Source organism: Fukomys damarensis, unplaced genomic scaffold (assembly GCF_012274545.1).
Source record: "Fukomys damarensis isolate Sample0158 unplaced genomic scaffold, DMR_v1.0_HiC HiC_scaffold_30, whole genome shotgun sequence".
NCBI classification, from domain to species: Eukaryota; Metazoa; Chordata; class Mammalia; order Rodentia; family Bathyergidae; genus Fukomys; species Fukomys damarensis.
Genome location: NW_022900942.1, coordinates 62,207,049 through 62,228,329, shown reverse-complemented (window position 1 = coordinate 62,228,329; position 21,281 = coordinate 62,207,049). Strand labels below are relative to the sequence as shown.

The 21,281-nt window shown below is 40.2% G+C and overlaps 1 protein-coding gene across 1 annotated transcript in view; it reads right to left on the bottom strand.

The window, feature by feature from the left end:
* Positions 1-21,281, bottom strand: part of Smchd1 (structural maintenance of chromosomes flexible hinge domain containing 1) — a 103,911-nt gene that overhangs the window by 39,346 nt on the left and 43,284 nt on the right. The window contains exons 22-31 of the mRNA XM_033757417.1: positions 18,166-18,262; positions 17,347-17,419; positions 15,074-15,213; positions 13,997-14,131; positions 11,763-11,990; positions 8,394-8,542; positions 7,111-7,199; positions 6,245-6,363; positions 2,890-3,057; positions 393-518 (exon numbers count right to left, since the gene is read on the bottom strand). Coding sequence (XP_033613308.1) covers positions 393-518; positions 2,890-3,057; positions 6,245-6,363; positions 7,111-7,199; positions 8,394-8,542; positions 11,763-11,990; positions 13,997-14,131; positions 15,074-15,213; positions 17,347-17,419; positions 18,166-18,262 — 1,324 coding nt within the window. The remainder of the gene's footprint in view (positions 1-392; positions 519-2,889; positions 3,058-6,244; positions 6,364-7,110; positions 7,200-8,393; positions 8,543-11,762; positions 11,991-13,996; positions 14,132-15,073; positions 15,214-17,346; positions 17,420-18,165; positions 18,263-21,281) is intronic.

Below are 21,281 nucleotides of genomic sequence, written 5' to 3'. Positions count from 1 at the left end.
ACACTTTTAAAAAGAAATAAAATGTGCCACATAAACGTATTTTCATGAGAATGAAGGACACATTTTTGTCCCTTGTACTGGGGACTAAACTCAGGACCTTCACACTGACTGACATCCCCAGTGACTGTTTTTATTCTGAGGCAGGGTCTTGTAAAGTCACTACATTACCCTGGCAGCACTCTCCTGCCTCTGCCTCCCAGAGGGCTAGGATTTTAGGTGTGTGTCATCAAGTCTGGCTGGAGTGCCGAATTTTATTTTCTTTCTTTTGCAGTGCTGGGCACTGAACACAGGGCTTTGCATATGCTAGGCAAATGCTCCAGCAATGAGCCCCAGCCCCAGCCCCAAAATACCAAATTTTAGGTTGGAAGTATTTCAGGAAGTCCACAACTTACCTTTAAGATGCTAGCTTTAACGAGGCTTATTTTAACGTGAGGTACTGCTGCTGGATTATCCCACTGATCACAAAGTTGAACAGTGAGAGGGCTCTGTAATTCTCTTCCATTTATCACTGGGATGGCCTGAAAAGGATATAAATATTTTAAGAAGCAATAAAACATATATATGTAAAACCATAAAATTACCTGCAAAACAAATTACTTAATTTATCTCTAATCTATTCACAGACCACTTCTTTCATCAATGAAAATAAACTTGAAAGCTTTTACACAAGCACAAATGACTCTTACAGAAATGATGAGTAATTGGATAAAAAGAAAAACAGCATTTGACATCAGTGACTTTTAACACAGGTTCTTAAAAATTGCCTATTAGAATGACTGCAGTAGAAACAGCTTTTCTCTGGTTCTCAAGTTTAGCTTCGGCAAACTGCAGGTTAGCTCTTGTCAACTTTCAGTTCTCCATCATAGTAGACAAAGCAATCATACAGCACACAGCACTGCTCTACCAAGCCACACTGTCCTGTTGGCTTTAAACATGTCTTGCTTTCCCCCTCTGTAAGGCCTGTCTAACTCTCAGGACTCACCTGCTGGCCTATTAATGCATACTGCATCTTTTCAAAGGAAGTATCAGCAAGCAAGATGCCTCCTAAAGGCCTAATCTTCTAAGTCAGACTGTAAAAGTCAACTAAAGATAGAAGGGAACTATGGAGCAGAAAAGAAAAGCTAATATCACGCTTATCTTCTATTGTTTTTTTTTTTTTGTACTAGGGATCGAACTTGGGTCCTTGCACTTGTGAGGCAGATGGCAGCACCACTGGGCCAAATCCCCAGCTCTCTTCTACTTAAAATGTTCCTTCTGCTCCCCCAGCCCTACTCTTACTGGAGTTAGTTATCAAATGGTGTTGGTTGGTTGCTGGAAACGGGAAAGAATTTGAAGCTAAGCTACGGATAAGACACCAAAGCAAGAATCCCGAGGCTAGCTTAGGGATGACACTTGTCTACCATGAAGTTCATAAGGTTTCCCTGGCTGGCTTCCCTCACAGTCAAGAGACTGAGAAGGATGAACTGCACAGCGAGCTGACAGTTTGCAACTGAGCACACACGACTTTAATCCTCACCACACCACAACTGACCCTGTCAAACAACGGTCTAACTTTTTAAAAGGATTCCTTTTTTTTGGTACTGGGGATTGAACTCGGGACCTTGTGCTTGCAAGGCAGGTGGCGGCACCACTGAGCTAAATTCTCGGCCCTATTCCTAACTATTTTAAAGGATGTCTTTCAGTAAATGACTTTAGCTCAAGGTGGTGCTAATAAATTGTTCTGGGAAATAGTAAGCAACACCCATTTCCAAAATTGACTAAATTTGAAAAAATCTGTTCCTGGTCACTTTTACATTTTGGAATGTTATTTAACATTTCATGTTTTTAGTTTCTTTAGTTATAAAATAACAATACACATGCATATTTACATACTTGAATGTCTGTGCAGGGAAGGTAGGTCAAGAATTAAATTAGGAAATTCTGGAAAAACCAGCTATGAATGATTACTTTCTCAGTGGTATCTACCTATAAACGTACAGCTAACAGATGGAAAAATTAATTTTAGGTTTTTATTTTTTTGAACTGGGAATCAAACTCAAGGATTTGAGCTTGATAGGCAGATACTGCTCCGCTGATCTATATCCCTGGCTAGATATATTTCTACGTGCGGTAAAAGACATATGACTTTTTATTTCTCAATTAAAAAATAAAAGGGCCACGGATGTGGCTCCACCTGCCTTGCAAGCACAAGGTCCCGAGTTCCACCCCTGGTATCAATAAATTAAAAAAAAAAAAGTTACTAAACATTCTAAAAAATTTAGTAAAAAGTTCAATAACAGTAAGATCTGGCAGACATTTGCAAAATCAGCATTAAAAGATCTCAATCCTTTCACAGGAAGGCCTATGAAGCGTGTGTGGATGTAACGATTCAGTGTTTGTGATATGCTTTAAAAGTTTCCACATGATGCACACTTGTAGTCTCAGCACTCTGGGAAGCTAAGGTAGGAAGATCACAAATTTGAACCCAGCCTGGCAAACTTAGTGATTTAGTAAGAACCAGTCTCAAAAAAAAAAATCAGTAACGGATGAAACAAGGTTACTGGCCCACTGGGGTTCGCATTCGTTATATTATCCTTTTACTTTTTTATGCATGTTTGAAAATTTCTCTAATACAGTTTTAAAGTTTTGAACTATTACATTCATTATTTATGTAACAAATAGTACTGGGGATCGAACTCAGGACCTCGTGCTTGCCAAGCAGGTGCAGTGCCACTGAGCTACATCCCCGGCCCTCCTCATGAAGTATCAGCTAAACAATGAGGTGTTAAAATGGACCTTACTTACCTTGCTCCAGCTGACGTCAACAACACAATCTAACCTGCTGACGATCTGGAAGGACCACCCCATGTGGCGCTACAGCTCATTCATTCTGAGACATGAAGTACCCACCTCCTTCAAATCTGGCCAGTCTAGAAGGAGAAGCTTTGCAGGAGGTCCTGAAATGAGCTGCACTCGAATAAAGTCAGAAAATTCACGCCAAGTGAAACAAAGATCCTTATTTCCAGGAGGTCCCGGAATAAATCTGACGCCTCTTACACTTACACTTTGTGAGTTTTCCTAGTGAGGAAAAGCACATGAAGAAAAAGACAGGGTGGTGTTACTCAGCTTTTTAAAAAATAAAATGTTTTGTCATTAACCACTGGCCATTCAGACCAAACCCCAACAGTGGGCATCAAAAAATTTATTTTCACAAGAGGAGAAGCAGAATTTTGTTTCTTTGTTTTTGCTTTGCGGGGGAGAATCTAAAAGGTTCTGGCTACCACCAATCTCCTACTCACTTCTTTATCCAGGCTGAATATATCCCTTACCTGAACTAGTTGAGACAGCAAGACCTTACTGGTTAAGTTTTCCTAATTAAAACCTGAAATCTTCTGAGTTTCGTATCAGTGCTCTCCTCTCCTGTTATGCACACAGTCAAGCACATGCACGCCTGACAGCCTCTGCACTGTGCTCTCTCCTGCTGTCCGCAGCTTCCCGTACGACAGCTCAAGGCTTTTTCAGTTAACCATTCACATGATACTGCAATAAAAAGCGTCTTCCCAGTCACCCTAAGGGACACACCATTACTTCACCTACTTTTTCTCATCACTTATTTATCTACTGCATGCCCTCTCCTTGACAAGATGGTCTCCAGAAGGGTAAGGACTTGGCCGCTGCTCACCCCATTACTTGGGATAATGTCTCAAATATCATATTAATGGAAATGAATGAAAAATCTTTGCTATATGACTGAATGACCTCAAGTGATTCCATACTGATACGAGCCCTGTATTAATAGTGGCCTCTAGTGATCAATCATCTTAAATTTCCCTAACTACAAATCTACTTCATCAACACTTAAAAATCAGAGATAAAATTTCATGTTTTATAAGGAAACAACTTTGAAACAACTGTTTGTAGAGCATTTTGTTTTGTTTTATTTTGGGTTTTTTTGGTAGCAGGGATTGAACTCAGGTCCTTGTGCTTGCGAGGCAAGCGCTGGAACTACTGAGCTAAATCCCCAGCTAAGCATTTTGTTTTTTTTAAAAAAAAGACATTAAAAATAACCCAAATTACAGCCGGGCGTGGTGGCGCATGCCTGTAATCCTAGCACTCGGGAGGCTGAGGCAGGAGGATCTCTGCAGGTTCGAGTCCAGCCTGGGCTACGTAGTGAGTTTCAGGTCAGTCTCAACTATATAGTGAGACCCTGTCTCAAAAACCAAAAAAAAAAAAAACCCAAATTAATCTGCCCGCAAAGTCCAACAGACACTGGGGAGTTTTCGTTTGGAAAACAACTCAAATAGATATTCATCAGTTAAACATATTAGAGTTGAAAATTATGTATGCAAAAAATGACCTGAGCTCACTCCTTCCTATAAAGTCATAGTGGAGGTTGTTTTGCTTTTACTTTAAATCTTAAATCTTAAAAATGAAAAGTGCATTAAAAAAGTATAGATCAGTATGAACAGAATTAAATGTAAGATTCCGAAAACGAGCCAAGACAGTGCACTGGAGTTGTACAAAGTTTACAAGGATGAAAGACGCGTGTCTGGCTGGAGAGCAGCGAGCTGTGGGGCAGGGAGCTTGAGACTGCAGTGGGATGATGTACTACGACGATGCACTACTACAGGCACTGCAGGCCACAAGCCCAAGTGTATTACTATGCACGGCGCTGACCGGGGCCCTGACTGCAGGCATGTGATGGGGCCCAGCCAAGAGCTGAGCATAAAAATCTTCCCAGAGTGGACTGCTAGGGAATGTTGGAAAAGGGTGTGAACACAGTCCATGTAAAACCTCCACGAACTTGCACTATAAAAAGGGGAGATTTTTATTGTAAAAACAGTGGAGGTCAGACGGACAGGAATACAGCACAGGCCCTAAGTTTTGGTGACTTTCTGCAAGGGCGAGGGTATATTCTTAAAGATGAAAGATACGACAGCAGCTTTATGTGCTAATGAGAACGCTCTGACAGATGGGAAACACCGAAGACACAGAAGCCAGGAAAGGCAGGCGCAGTTAGGTGACCGAGGAGGGGACACAGTACACAGAGCAGTGGGAAGCACAGAGTGTTCTTGCATAACAACAGGAGCACATTTATTTCCCTAATCTACACATAGGGTTGAAGCGGGACAATGGGAAACCTGAGAGTCAAAGAGCAGTCTTCATCACTGTACGGACAAAACATCACTAAAGGTTCATCAGTGAAAATTAGGAAAAAGCAGCATAGAAGATTAGTGGAGACGGAAACTCCACTTAGGAATGACAAGGAGGCTATTATTTTGGTTGTCTTGTCAACTAAAAAGTGTCATGGAGGCTCAAGAGGAGTCTAGAAAAAGCTAAAGGTTCTACAGGAATCCAACTTCCCTTAACCTCTGAGACTTCCTCTCCTCTCCTCTCTCAGCTACACTGCTCTGGAAGGTTCCCTGAAACCCCTCCAGCAGGGCCATTTCCTTCAACCTAGCTCTGACTTCTCCAAGCAGAGTACACTCATGCTTGCTTGTCTCAAACTGTTAAGAATTCCACCTGAAGCCGGGCGTGGTGGCGCACGCCTGTAATCCCAGCACTCGGGAGGCTGAGGCAGGAGGATCGCTGTGAGTTTGAGACCAGCCTGGACTACATAGTGAGTTCCAGGTCAATCCAGGTAAAACAAAAACAAAAAAAAAAAAAAAAAAAAAGGACTCCACCTGATTCTACTTTTCAAGCTGACCCGAATTAATGGAACAGCTGCAACTCCGACAGTTAGTTTTCTCCTTAGCATTCTGCTTCATGCAAGGTGTGAGCACCCTGAAGTGTGATTCAGACAGCTGCTTGGAAAGTCACCCATCTATACATGGATATTCATGTGTACACACATCCCAAATATGGATGGAGAAATGATGTCACAGCTACGATGTGCTGCAAAATGACACGCGAGGGAAGAAGTGAAGACGGTCACCGCTGGATGAACATAGGGATTGCTTAAGTTAGTCTACGTCCAAATGTTTTCATTATGAAAGTTTTAATGTCTTTTATGCCTTCTCCTATTAAAAAAGTAAAAATCAAACTGCTTTTATTTACTTTTGTTTTCCCTAAACAGGGTCTCACCATGTAGTTCAGACTGCCCTGGAACTCACTATGTAGCCAAGGCTGGTCTTGAACTCACAGCGATCCTCCTGCCTCAGCCTCCTGAGTGCTGGGATTACAGGCATGCGCCACCACGCCCAGCCTTCCTTAAATATTTTTACAAACAAAAGTATGAGCCAAATGTTCTACAAAGTGGCCATACCTGCAAAGCCGTCTTCACACTTGAGTTATCCAGTCCAGCTCCAGCAATTGACAAAGCAGATAAAGTACTTGGTGAAAATGCTGGAACCTGATTTCCATATTGATCTGTAATAATTATAACTTAAAGACAAACAAACAAACAAGTTTTATCTTAAAGTGCTACCTTTTAAACAAAAGATATAAATATGTACAACACTTAAAATATAATTAGAGGGCTGGGGATTTAGCTCAGTGGTTCCACCACCTGACTCGTAAGCACAGACCTGAGTTTGATCCCCATTACCACCCCCCCCAAATACTTAGAAACATTAATTTTGTTCTTTTAGGAACTTTGGGGGGCCATTAAAATAGTAACTCTCACAAGCCCTAAAAAATAAACCAGGAATCTATATAAGTATACTTAAATATTTAATATGATGCTAATGTTAATCCGATTTTTTTTGTGTGTGTGGTGATAGGGCTTCATGCACGCTCAGCAAAAAAATTTCTCATGAAAATTTGATGGGAATATTTTAACATGCAATTTTCAAGACATAAGAAAAGAACTGGGCATGGTGGTGCATGCCTATAACCCCAGCTACCGGGAGGCTGAGACAGGAAGATCGCACACTGAAGACAAGCCTAAGCAACTTAGTGAGATTCTGTCTCAAAATAATAAATGTCATGGATAGTGCTTGTGCACCATGCCAGAGGTCACACAGTCAACCCCTGATGCTGTCCAGGGAAACAAAACAAAAGCAAAGCATAAAAGAACATAGATTACACTTATTTCTTCTAACAAACAGTAAAATCTTTAAAAATCAACTATTTTGCCAAACGTGAACATAAGGGGAACAGCACAGGAGCAGGAAGTCAGACTATACTAACCTATTTCTCCTTGAAGCTCTTGGCCCATCTGCACTATTTTTCCTCCTTTTAGCTCACACTTTAAATGTCTGGGTTCATCAGGAAGTGGTCTGAAATTAGTTAACAAGTTAAAGGCTTTTGTAACACCACTAATTGAGCACAAAAAAATTTAGTTTCCAGTACACTAAAGAGCAATAAATATGTAATGTTTAAAAATACAACAGCATCCTTTAAAACACCTCTTTAATTTATAGATTACAGCTATTAACCCAGAAGACATGTCAAGTCAAAGTATCTATGCTGGGTTAAAAGAGAGCACTGAGATCAACAGAGAGGTAACAACGGCTCATCAAGAGAGCTACGGCACGCTCCAGGAGTGGTGTTTGCAACCCAGCTCTCAGAGGAGGAGGAGGCAGGATAACTGCATGTTTGAGGCCAGCCCAAGCACCGTGTGAGTTCTCGGCTGGCTGGAGCACACACCCATGCCAACTTCCCCACACACTCAAAGAAGAATACTTGCTATGGCCAGAGAGATACATTTGAATTATTTTATCTCAAATGCAGAAGGGCCGGGGATTTAGCTCAGTGGTTCCGTGGCCTGCCTTGTAAGCACAAGGACCTGAGTTTGATCCTTGGTGCCAGAAAAAACAAACAAACAAACACAGGGTTGTTCTAAGTGTTGGGAATACTATGGGAAAGAGCAGAGGGATTCTGCTGCAGGGAGTTACTGGAAGATGTGGCCACCTGGGTGCAGTGGCACAAGGCCATTACCCCAACCAGCCAGGAGGCTGAAGTGGGAGCACCAGGCAGCCTGAGGCCACCCGGGCAATTTGGCAAAATAAGAAATTTAAAAATGCTGGGATGTAGCTCAGGGCTACAAACCCCAGGTTCAGTCCCCAGTATGGGAGGCAGGGAGAAAAAAGTGTCAAGGAATTTGTAAGGAACAGGACAGGGCTTTTACATATTTGTATAATTCAGCACAGAGTTATAATCAAGATAAGAATCAGTAACTAGAACAAAACTTCATTCCAAAGACAACCTACCTGTTTCATAGAAACTACACTATTTTCTGTCTTAGAAGTAACTTTCACATCAATTAAAAAAATAAAAGAAAGAAAAGTAATTTTCACATGTGTGCAGTAGAGAAAAATTTTTGGTACCATATGAATTTTAGAGTATCTCAGAAAAGGCCGGGGATGTAGCTCAGTGCTGCCTTGCCTGTCTGGCAACCACAAAGTCCTGAGTTTGATCCCCAGTACCACCCCTCACCAAAGAATATCTGAAAAAACACCAAATCCACAAACCTTACTGTAAATGCACTTTCCAAAGATACATGATCATCTTGGAATGAAACTTGACAATAGCGCATATCTTTCACAGACGTTGGTACTTGCACATCAGGAAGCAGGCCCTGTAGCAAGTGTTCTTTGTTATTCTCAGGAGTCCAGTTTACCTAGGAGAAAGTGACACATTTAAGAATAATATAAAGCTTAGCCTGTCTAATGCCCTCCCGCTGCATATCTTACTGAAAAATCTTTTTGTTGTTTTTAGAGGCAGGGTCTCCTTTTGTAGTTCAGACTGGCCCTCAACTCACTACGTAGCCCAGGCTGGCCTTGAACTCGCAGCGATCCTCTGGCCTCAGCCTCCCCTCATCACAGCTGGCTCTGAAGAATCTTAAAGCTAAATTAATCCATCTTCTTACTCCAAGGAAAAAGTCAGTCTCTTTATGGTCAGAAATGATGGTTGTTCATATATTATGATAAAAAAGTACCTTTTTTATCGTTACTGTTCACATTGCTGTGTTTTTCAATGAAATAAAATAGCAGTTTTAAAGTCCATTTTCTATGAACTCTGGTGTAAGATTATAGTGTTCATTACAGTTTAAAAATACAGGACCAAGTGTGGTAGTACACACCTGTAACCCAGTTCTCTGAGAGGATGAGGCCAGAAGGTTGAAAGTTCAAGCCCAGCCTGAGCAATTTACTGAGAACCTACTTGCCCTATCCCCGCCCCCAAAAGGACGAGTTTAGGATTGAAGTTCAGTGTAAAGGCCCTGGGTTCAATCCTGAGCACTGCAAAACCAATGAAATAAAAATTTTTAAAAACTTCAACAGATCAGATTATGCAATCATTTCTGAGAAGCAGGGACAGGGGCTTGAACAAAAGCTAGGTGGGTCTTTATTTGGCCAGATTAAAAAAAAAAAAGAAGAAGAAGAAGAAGTTATATCTATTGATGTAATTACCTTTCTGGTCTCCTTTTGGCCTAAATCCTTTCTGGGATATTTTCAGCTCTAAATTTTATATCTTTTGAATCCTGTACTTGTTACCTTTTCAAGTCTTACCCTTCAGGGTTCTATTTTTAAGCTTTGAATCCTTTCTATTTAAGAACTTTTAGCTCAACTCTCCCTTTGCTTTTAGACTTCTACAGTTTGATTTACGAAGGTCACTGACGACTCACACCGCCTTCTAGCTTACACTGCTCTGCGGCAGAAGGTAAGGGGCGAGCAGGAGACACCCAAGAGGACAGTCTGTTCCTGCCCTCCCTGAGCTGTGTGCGCTCCCTGCACCTCGGAGGTGACACTCCATTCAGGCCAACCACTCCCAACACTGATTTAACTCTCTACAGACTAAAAACCACCAGGAAGACTGTACCCTCATCTCGGCATCTTTTAGTACTGAAGAGGAAGTACATAATGTAAAACGGTTGGTACCCATGAAACACATGGCTACTACTGTTATCATCTGAGGAAAATGTTGCAAACGCAGGCCACAAGCTTAGAGAACAACATGGAAAAGCTTAGGCGTCGTATAGGGAAAGGTTTTCCTCAATGCCTTTTCTTAACCTGGATACAAAACTCCTCCATGAGTAGAGGCGTTAATGTGAGCAGGGAGGGAGTTCAGAAGCCAGGTCTCTGGAACCACTTTTAAGCCACTAACCTTTCAACCTGCTAGAGATAAAAATGGCTTGCCTCCCTTCCAAGCAAGATCTGGACTATTTTTCTTTAAAGCCTCCATTTCCTTGATATCAAAAGGGAAAAATTAACTGTCTAGAGTAAGGGTTATTCTTGAAAAAAGAAGGCCAGTTGTACACCTACTAAATAACCTTAGATCACCAGATCCCACCTTTGAAGACTCAGGCTGGGTACCGGGTACAGCAGTGGGAAGCCCAGCTCTTACATCGTGTCCCACAAGGCAACGCTCCACGAAGTTGGCTAACTGGGCCCCTTCCTTGAGGTCACAGAGGTTTGCTCTCTAGACATGGTTCTCTCTGTCTCAAAGACACTGGATTTTTAGAAAATGATTCTCCCCCATCAAAACTCAAGCTTTGAGTTTTATCTCCACTGACATCACCAGATACAACTGCCTTTCAGTCAGTGCTGCTACAATTTCAGGTCTCAAAGTACAAGTCTGTTCTGAAGCAATTATGTGTTAAGGAACAAATGAAGCACGAAGCAGATTTTACTTTTACTGAAGTACAATTTTGCTCATGAAAAAATGTAACTCCTCACACTGTACCTTAGCCAAGCCAAATCGTGTGAGAATACACGAAATGATGTACAGCGAACAGCACCGTCACCTCTGGTGGCTGTGTTGTAAGCTACGCTTGTCCACAGAGCATTACAACTTCACGCAGTTTCAGACACCCTCCTTCCCCCATTTCACAGGAGCTCACAAGTAGCAACATTTCGTGCAACAAGCAAGGTGAGCTGCCAGTTCCACGGTGTGAGCGCTTCTGAACCATCGGCATGTGTGTTACTGTTCCTGTTTCTGCCAGTTCTACTAGGTTCCTATCTCTTTTTAAACGGGTTACTTTGAAGTCTGTGCGCTGTGTCTCTAACTCCATTTTCCCCATAAGCTGTGTTTTTTGTTTTTTTTTGGTATCAGGGATTGAACTTGGGACTTTGTGCTTGTGAGGCAGGCGGCGGCACCGCTGAGCTACATCCCCGGCCCATGGTTTTGCAGAGCACAGTGATATGTGGGCGTGCATGGTCTCAGTACAATACAACCAACTGCGCTCAGAAAGCTGCAAGCACTATCTGTCCATCAACCCGAAGGCGAAGGCTACAGCTGTCTGCTTTCATGCTGCGAACTGTACTGGTCTGACTGTTCCTTCTCGGTGGGGTGTTAGGTCTCACCATGCGGATTCAAGCTTATCAGAGTGTAAATGCTACAATGAGATCACAGCTGGCTGATGAGCACCCACAAAACTTCCCTAAGGGACACTGAGCTTTGAGAGAGTGGCACAGCAACTCGAATGGCCGCATCAGGGCTCTGGAGTTAACAGCTCTGTATCATCACTTGCTTTTAGTCCCTCATCTGCGGAGCGATGTGAGAACAGCCAGGAGTAGGTTGGTTGGTAATGTGGCAATCGTGACGGTGACTACAGAAATATATCAGTCAGGAAGTATACAAATAAAATTCTAAAGCCTCAAACAATTTAACAAAGCAAAATCATTTTTTTAAAAAAAAATCATTTCTCTAAGTACAAGTTTGTCACAGGTGAAAACACATCTCCATCTCGTAGACAGAAAGTTTTTCTTAGCTCAGAATTTTAAATAATACTATTTTTCCTTGGCAAGATTCTTCTTAGAGGCTACTCAAAACACTTCTTGGTCAGAGTCCTATAAAACAAAAAAATTCTTACAATTAACCAATTTATTTGAGATACTTACTTTAATTTTTTCTGCTAAAGTTGATGTTATATTGATTTCTCTTTCTCCTTCATCATACATTTGAAAAATAAGATTACGCATAATATCGCCTGCTACCCAGTTAACCTCATCTTGATGTTTGATCTGGATCGCCTTCTGTCCCTCTACACTGAATATCTGCAGTCGTGCAACATGGCTGCTGGGAAGCAACTTGATCGTCTTTTCCACGGGCGACACATCTTTACAGCTCTAGTAAGAGAGGGAAGCAAATGCTCACTGAGTGACAGCTGTACTAACAACTTCAGCAACAATGTAATGGTGGATCCACTACACTGCTGAGGGTTTCAGGTCCAGCACTACGGAAATCCCTGTGTACACTGCTGCACTTCAGGTCTTATCACCAAGAGGGCATCTACTGTTGATAACGGTGCTTTATATCATCAGATTATAAAGATATTGGACACATTCTTAAGATTAACAAAAAGTATGTTTGGACTAAAAGGAATCCTTTCCCTTTATTTATAATTTGATTTATAAGTACTACAAACAGGAAATTTTAATGCCACAGACTTGTGAACAGCAGCAGGAAGAACCGTTTGAGAACAGCATGTAAGAAATTAGTAACTATCCATAAAACTGGAGAAAAACACTTGCCAAACAATGTCCCACTTAACCACAATGGGTTAACACTGAAGCTTTCCCCGCTTTCTACACTGGCACATTCTGAGACAACTGCTTACAGCCAGAAAAGGGCTCTAAATGCCCCGAAGGCTGAGCTGAACTACTTAGAAATTTATGATTGTGACTGGCACAGCAGCATTCCATAGAACAGTGAGGAAGGGCTGGATCATACTACAGAACTTGATTCGGGGCCTGGTGAAGTGGTTCACGCCTTTAACCCCAGCTATCTGAAAAGCTGAGATAGGGGGACCACAACTTCAAGGTGAGGGCGTCTCAATGTATAAAATAAGAAGGGCTGGGATGTAGCTCAGTTAAAGATCCTGGGTTCGAGCCTTAGTACTGAAAATTAAAACAGAATTTAGGAAGATAAAATTGAAATATTACACTATTTCATCACCTAGTAATATACAGCGCATTCTGTAGCATACGCTAAATTTAAACTAAGCCTAACCTTATACTTTACAATCTTACTTTATCTCCCTCCTCATGGAGTGGCAGCCATTCTCATGGACACCTATTCACTCTACAGACGACATACTGAAATTCCTGCACGACAGAATTAGAAACATCTTATTTGCTGGATTCCTTAAACTCAGTTATTATTACTTTGGGGTAAGATTTCATTGCTGTGTGGTGCAAGTTACACCGTGGTGTTGGTTTCAGCTGCCCTGTGTCCTGAAGTCTCCTGCCTACTGAAGCTCTGTGTGGTTTACATCAGGCCTGCCTGTTAACCTTGCCTCAAAATCCAGATGCCTTCCTAATTTCAACTTCTGTGCCTTCTGACCTTTTATAAGTGATTCTTATACAGTAATTCTCAAAAATTCTGCCAATATTCTTGCAAAAACGGAAGTGCATTATAACTATTTTCTCAAATAGGAGGAGGTTGAAAGGTTAGAATAAAGACAAATCACTGCATCTTAAGGAAGTAAAAGCCATCTTTAGCCTCTCTGAGGCTCAAGATAGACTGATAATTGGTGTGCAATGAATAGATAAGTATGAATTAATCAGCTGATTAGCATATCCACCACATATCAATTACTAAGAAACCGCATTGCAGTGTTTTGCCTACATATCTATTACCCCTTCCAGCGATCTTAGAGACTGACCGCACACACTGACTGCCATGTCGGCCTCACCATCAGCCACGATTCAGTTCCAATAAAATATAAAGAAATTGCTTTACACACAAATACTAAAAACTATCTAAAAGTACACAGGTGAATTAAAGGCTCCTATGTCCTTCGGTGGTAGTTAAAGTGGGAATATTTACCAAACTTTGTAAAAAACAAACAGGAAAAATGAAAATCAAAAGAACATAGTGCATTTTAGTATTAGGAAACATTTTTTAGAGGATTATTAATTGCTGTAGATGTTGCAAAAGGTTTGATAGAGAAAGTTACTATTTGACACAAAATGGTAAATTAGTCCTTATGCCTCTATGTGCTGCTTTTTCTCTTTTTCTCTCTTTCTCTTTTTTCTCTCATTTTTAAACTCAAAGAACTTGGCATAAAATATCACGATGCTGTTAAAAGCTATTAAAGACTACAGTGTCAGTGAGTAACAGTACAACTTACAGGTATTTCAATTCTTGCTTTAAGGCTCTGGTCTTTTTTAATATTCTGGACTTGAATTGCAGATCCCGTTAAAATACTGGTTCCCGAACTGCTGCAGTCTACGACATACACTGGAAGGTTGGGGGCACCTAGGAACTAAAGGGCAGATAAACATGACAGAAAATGGAGTCAAATGTAACCAATCGCTCAATTCATTGTTCACATTTTCAAATATTTTATTACAGCTACTATTTTAGGCTGTAAACTGAAAAATTCTAACTAGAACCCAGAATTTCAGAGAATTTCTGAAGAAAAATTTTCTATAAAGCTAAATGAAATTTGTTTTAGAAGGAAAATCAACTCTCTTGACCACTACAGTTTTGTTTTTTTTAACTTAATTAAGTTTTTTGTTTTCTTTCAAGGTCTTTTTACTCACTTTCATTTATCCACACATTGCCAAGGCTGAAAGGTATTGGTGTTTTTTTTTGTTTTTTTTTTTTGGTACTGGGGATTGAACTCAGGACCTTGCACTTGCGAGGCAGGTGCAATACCCCTGAACTAAATCCCCGGCCCTAAAAAGTATTTCTTAACATTCTATTTTTTAATTTATATTTTTATATTTTTGGTACCAGCAATCAAACTTAGGACCTTGTGCCTGCGAGGCAGGTGGCGGCACCACTGAGTTAAATCCCCAGCCTCTTAACATTCAATTTATAAGTAAAATATCTCATTTAAAATGAGGGGGAAGGGCCGGGGGTTTGGCTCAGTGGTGCCGCCTCCTGCCTTGCAAACACAAGGTCCTGAGTTCAATTTCTGATACTTAAATAAATAAAATGGAGGGGAAGACAAGGCAGGAAACCTTCATCCATAAATGTACGAAACTGGAAAAAACTGACATATTTATTGGCTGAGGGATACTGAAACAGTACTGGCAAGGAGAGACCTCATAAACGTTTCCATGGAATAATCATTAAAGATTTACACATAAGGCTTACTATGAATTCTTTAATGGTTATTTAATGAAGTAACGAAGATACAGCCAATGCTTTTACTATCACAGGACTCAAAGTCTAGGTGCTCACATCCCAGTAAGCTTACCTTGCAGTGAACAATCAATTTTGGCTGCACTGTTACGTTATCTGATTCGTCTAGAACCTCCACCTGAAATGGGAAAGCTGTTCCATTTTCTATAACTAAAATTTCCGAATCAGGTTTCACTTTCAATCGACGAGGGGGACCTGTCAGGATATTACATAATGAAATACACATTTAGGTTTCAGAGACTGAAGTAATGAAATACCAAAAAAGATTATTTTATGAAAAATGCCAAGAAAAAAACTAAGCAATGCCCACACTTGATTTTCAATCCCCCAAATGAACAGATTCTATGGCGCTGGGAGCTATCTCAACTGTACAGTAGAGCACTGACAGTCTAGGCTGTTTTATGCGCCACACTAAGACATTATTTGTAGTGACAAATCATTCTAGAAATCACTTCAACATTGGAAATTTTAAAAAAGATCCTGGGGAAATCCAGGCATGGCTGTGCACACCTATATGTAATTCCAGCACTCAGGAGGCTGAGGCAGGAAGAAAGCAGCAAGTTCAAGGCCAGCCTGGGCTCTATAGAGAGTTCTAGACCAACCTGGATAATACAGCAAGACCCTGTCTCAACTCTCCCCATCCCTGCTAAAAGTAATGATAAAAAGGGGGGGGAATTTAAGAATAATGTATGAAACTCTTTATTTACCAGCTGTAACTGGTAAGGACTAACTTCTTTAGTGTAAGTAACAACATGGCTGGATCCACTCCTCCCAATGATCATTCCACGACGCACTGCCTCTGGTGCCATAGACAAGTTTATGTAAGATGAATCAAAAGGGCTTATGCTTCTGCAGTAAGTTGACCTTGACTCCACAATCACTAATATTTTATAATTCAATTTATGTAAGTATTGGTAACATAAGTTTATAAAAACAGTTACTGGAAACACTTATTTTACTTTGTAATATTAGTTAATACTATAATGGCACACAGTTTAGTTTAAATGAGACACTAGTCTCACTGCAAATCTCACAATAATCTCAATGAAGAAAGTAGTATATTATTATTATTATTATTATCTCAATTTTATTTATTAATTAATTTATTAATTAATTTATTAATTTATTTATTTATGATTTTGTTGTGTTTCTTGGTACTGGGGGATCAAACTTGGGACCTTGAGCTTTCGAGGCAGTCAACAGAACCATAGCAGCCCTATTATCTCCATTTTATACGTGAAAAAACTTTATATAATCAATCTAGAAATTAAAGTTGCCTGCAGTAAATTTAAGTATTTTGTGTAGGCCACAAGTGATAGACACAGACTTAAATCTTGGTTTGTAATTTGAAACTCCTTGACTTTTATCACTATGATATGCTATTTCTTACTTCACCATTTTTACCCTCAAATAAAAAAGAGGTAAATGTTTAGTTTCTATGAATTTTACTACTTAACCCTAAAATGAAATAATTTTTTCTTATACCTCTATCAATGCACAAATTTCTAACTGCCAATGCACGCTTACGGGAGACCACAAACAACTTGAATTTGTGTAAGCAGCTAATACATTTCGTTTGGCTGAAAACCAGTACGGAAGGTCTCCCGGGAATGGGAAGAGAAGACCAGGTGTGGGAGTCAGAGCTGACTTCCCGCCTGGCAGCAGCAGCTCCCGCACTGCACCGGACCCGTCTATGTAGATGGCAGCGCATGCGTGGTGGCACACAGCGCTAGGAGCACCTGCACACCCGTCATTAGAGCCTGGCCACAGCAGATGCTCCTTCCCTACACATGTGAAGAAACTGAGGCACAGCCACCTAGACGGAAGCCAAGGGGCCGACTCCACACGCGCTCCGAATCTCTACAAAGACGGCTTCTCAAAGGAGCCAGCACTTCCCACCCCATGTAACTTCAGTGCAACTTCATTTTCTCAAGTTAAAGCTGTAGTTATCAAGTGAATATAAATGAAACCACAAACTTTTATTCTTTAAAATATGAAACAGTTGTATCAACAAAAGCAAAGGACGGACCCAGTTCTAATAAAAACCTAGTATGTATACCCCACCAGGAAAACAGCTCCCAGTATGTGTCAGTACCCAAAAATTTTCTCCTAAAATTTTTAGAACATCACTAATACATTCCTAAATCTTTTCCATTTTAAAAACTGGCCAATTCTGTCCATGCTATGTTTGAAACTACAAATGTATTTTCAAAACTCATACCATTTACCATCCCAACCCTCAAACTTTTATTACCATTATGACATAATTTATTATAAAAATATTGTTTACAAGTTAAGTATTTGGAATATTTCTTAAAATAACATTACCTGGTAGTAATCTAATTTTTAGAATTTGTGAATCCTCTTTTAAACCCGGCAGAATCACCTTCAGGTTAAAATTCTGTTGAAAAAAATAGTAAAAATTAAAACCAAGCCAAAATACATACCTAAGTAGTTTAGCATCTCAACTGCAATCTATTTTGCTTTTTCATATCATTATTTAAATCTACTCACCAACTTTATATTTGATAAAATCATCAGTTATATAGGATAATGGGATGTGTGCTGCTTCCTTATAGACAACAGTCTCTCCAAATTTAGATGCACACTTCTGAATAATTAACAGAATCAAGGGCCGGGAATGTAGCTCAGTGGCACCGCGCCTGCCTGGCAAGCACAAGGGCCTGAGTTCAATCACCGGTACCACACCCACACACCCACACACACACACAAAAGGCTTTGAATAAAGGGAAGGAGCTGAAAAGCATTTAATTCATAAATGTTTAAGCAACTGTAGTAGCTATGTGAGGTGGCACAAGCCTGTAATCGCAGTGCTGTGGAGACTGAGGCAGGAGAATCACAAGTTGGAGACCAGGATTAGTGAGATCCTATCTCAAAAAGGGACGGAGGTGGAGAGTTCAAGCAAAATGAAAACCAAACCAAACCAAAAACAACAACAAAAACAGTAATGAAAGTGCCAATTTTTCTTATCCATGCAACAAGTGACATGATGAGGATTAATTCCTACAGCTCAGTATTGTCATCTTGTTTATAAAAACAGGTCATTTAATTTTAAATTTCCAACTTCATTTTTACCATGTAAGAAACAAGTAATAGGACTTATTAATATCTATGTCCAGTGCTTACCTTGCCTTGACAAGAGTTCACAGGGCCCTTAGCTGTAACACCTCGAATTACACAATTCGGTCCTCTGGTTATTTCTTCATAATGTAAAGATAAACCACTGGAAAAAATAAATTACTTTTTAATTTTTTTTTTTTGGTACTGGGGCTCGAACTTGGGTCCTTGAGCTTGCAAGGCAGGCGGCAGAACCACTGAACTAAATCCCAGGCCCTAAAATAAGTTATTTTTAAACTTTCCCAACATACCTAAAAAATAAGCTGCAAAGGTTCCATAGGCATATTTAATTCATTTTTCTAATAAAATAACTTTTTCTAAATAGAAAAAAAATAGAAACAAATTCCCACAAATTTCTTTTAGGGAAAATTCGTTCAGTAAGTACTGATAAGTGATACCAAAGGATAACAATTAAAATGATACAACATATTACTGAAAAATTAAAAACTTCACAAATTGAATTAGTAAAACTATAATGCAAGAAATAACCCAAATAATAGACATGTATACAGGTCCAAGAAAAAGAAATACTCAAATAGGCCAAGTTTAAGGGTGTACTCAGGCTTTGCTATGGATTCTTTCTAATCTTTCAGTGGGATTTTACAGAAATTTTGATACCAATTAAATTGAATGGCGATTTTAGAAAAAATACAAATAATCAAAGACATTACTGTGGTGGTATAAACTGGACAGAATATATACTAAGATCCCCTAATCTAGTCTGTGGGTAAATGAAATTTGACACATGTAGAGATCTTTATGAGGAACATTTTACTAAGGTAAGGAAAGAGAAAAAAGTAAAAAAATACACCATGATGAAGGAGAAAGCCTAATTTTTCAGAAGAATAGAAGTCACGTGTTAACAGGTATTTTCTAAATAAATCATAAAATTTATTTAAAATTACATCAATTTAAAGATTCAACTGGCTTTATTTTTGATTCAAGAATTTGGTAATACTTCATTTCTATTTCATTCCAATAGTGCCCAAGTGACCAGAACAGGCCAGGGGGCTGGTTTTATATTAAGAAAAGGGTCTTAATTTTTTGGTACCAGGGATTGAATTTGGGTCCTTGAGCTTGCGAGGCAGGCAGTGTGGTACCATTGAACTAAATCCCTAATCCTAGAAAAGGGCTGATGGAGAAACAAAAACAAAAGAAAAACAGATTTATAATTTAAAAGTTTCTTATAAGGTAAAGACAAGGAGATAGAAAAATTGGAAAATAACTGATCAGCTAATATCAGATTATTTTGTGTTATTTCTTGTATGTAAAGACTTAAGACAGAGGTCTTAAGTCACACACTATCATGCCAATTGAAGGTGCCTCAGAAGTTCAGACAAACAGCTAAGCTTCATCATAGGGACTGAATTTTTGTGTAGGTGACTCCATTCTGATTTTCAGCCCGGTCTGTTGGGACCTCTGGCAGACGCCTAGTCCAAAATGATAACTTCCTATAATTTTTGTTTAACAAACTAATACTCCTTGTTTGAAAAAAGGGAATATTCTTACTTTTTAAAACATCCTTCTTAAAAAAAATTTTATTAGTACATGTCTGCAATACATAATGTTTGCGCTCCCTGTATGGCACTGGTACGGGCACGTAACACATCTTCCTTTCTTTCTTCATCCCTTTTCCCTCTCCTATGACTAAGGTCCCTGACAGAACACTGACCACTTCAGAACAAGACATATTCCAAAGAAACCCCTAAGAAAAAAGCCAACCAGCAGATCGACTGTGTAAATAAAGCAAGGTAATCATCATAGTTCCTTGACCCCAGGAATGATTCTCCTGTTCACAAAGATAACCAAACCTCCACTCGGGGCAGATGTCTTTGGGACACTGCCCACCTTCTTGCTTAAAAGTGCAGATTCTCTATATACCTGTTGCACAATAAACTCCATACTTCTTCACCTCAACCACCTAAGGTGAAATCTTTCATAAAAGGCACACAAGATCGAAGCCCAAGGGGCATGGGGCTGGCTCCTTGGTGTCAGGATCCAGCTTCCTAAGATTTACCTTGGCCAAAAGGTGGAGGAGCGACTGAGACCCAGCTTCCTGATAACAACATGAAAGCATAAGATTTCTTTACTTTTAAAAGCAGAGTTAAGGAAGAGATGAAAAGGAAGCACAGGACAGGGACAACAAAACATCTGAAAGAAAATAGGGTAGACAGGCAAGAGATCAGCCATTCCAATAAAGCTGCAGGCTAAAAATACCAATAAAAGCTGGGAGCCAATCTACCACGGAATTCCCAGGAACCAGTCAGGAGTGGGTGGCGATAGAACCAGGAGCCCCTAGAAGTACGAGCAAAAGAGAGAGGCCGAAGAGTGTGAAGAGAGCTTAGATCTCAGATCTCCCACTCTCCCTCTGGCAGATGACTGGATGAGTATTCACTGCCAAGGTGGAAACAGAAGACCTGTGCAACAGCGGCCATAGGTATACTGAAGGAGAGGGCGAAAGACCAAAGCGAACAGGAGGGGTAATCACAACAAAGGCACACGGTGCTGAGGACTCCTAGTCCCCTATTCCCACTCCAGCCCAGTCCTGACTGCCTTGGGCCAAATGCTGCCCCTCTAGAAAAATAAATCTCAAGCCGGGCGTGGTGGCGCATGCCTGTAATCCCAGCACTCAGGAGGCTGAAGCAGGAGGGTCACTGTGAGCTGAGACCAGCCTGGGCTACATAGTGAGTTCCAGGTCAGTCTCAACTACATAGTGAGACCCTCTCAAAAAATCAAAAAACCAAAATAAATAAATAAACAAATAAATAAATAATAAAAAAAATTAAAAAGTCTCAAGATTCTTCTTTGAGGAAACTACCCTGCCTGAGAAAAGACCTAAAGAAACTGACAAGATTCTGGCCCCCTCCCTGCAAGACTGCTCTAGTCAAGCTATGGCAATGGCGCCCACTTGTAATCCCAGTACTGTGGGAGGCCGGAGGAAGCAGGGTCACAAATTCAAGCCCAGCCTGGGTAGCTTAGCAATTTAGCAAGACATTGTCTCACATAAAAAATAAATAAAGAACTGTGGATGCAGTTCAATGCAAGGGCCCTGGTCTCAATAAAAAAAGACACGTATGCAATTTCAAGGAAATTAAAACTATAAAAAATTAATTTTGAATTTTTTA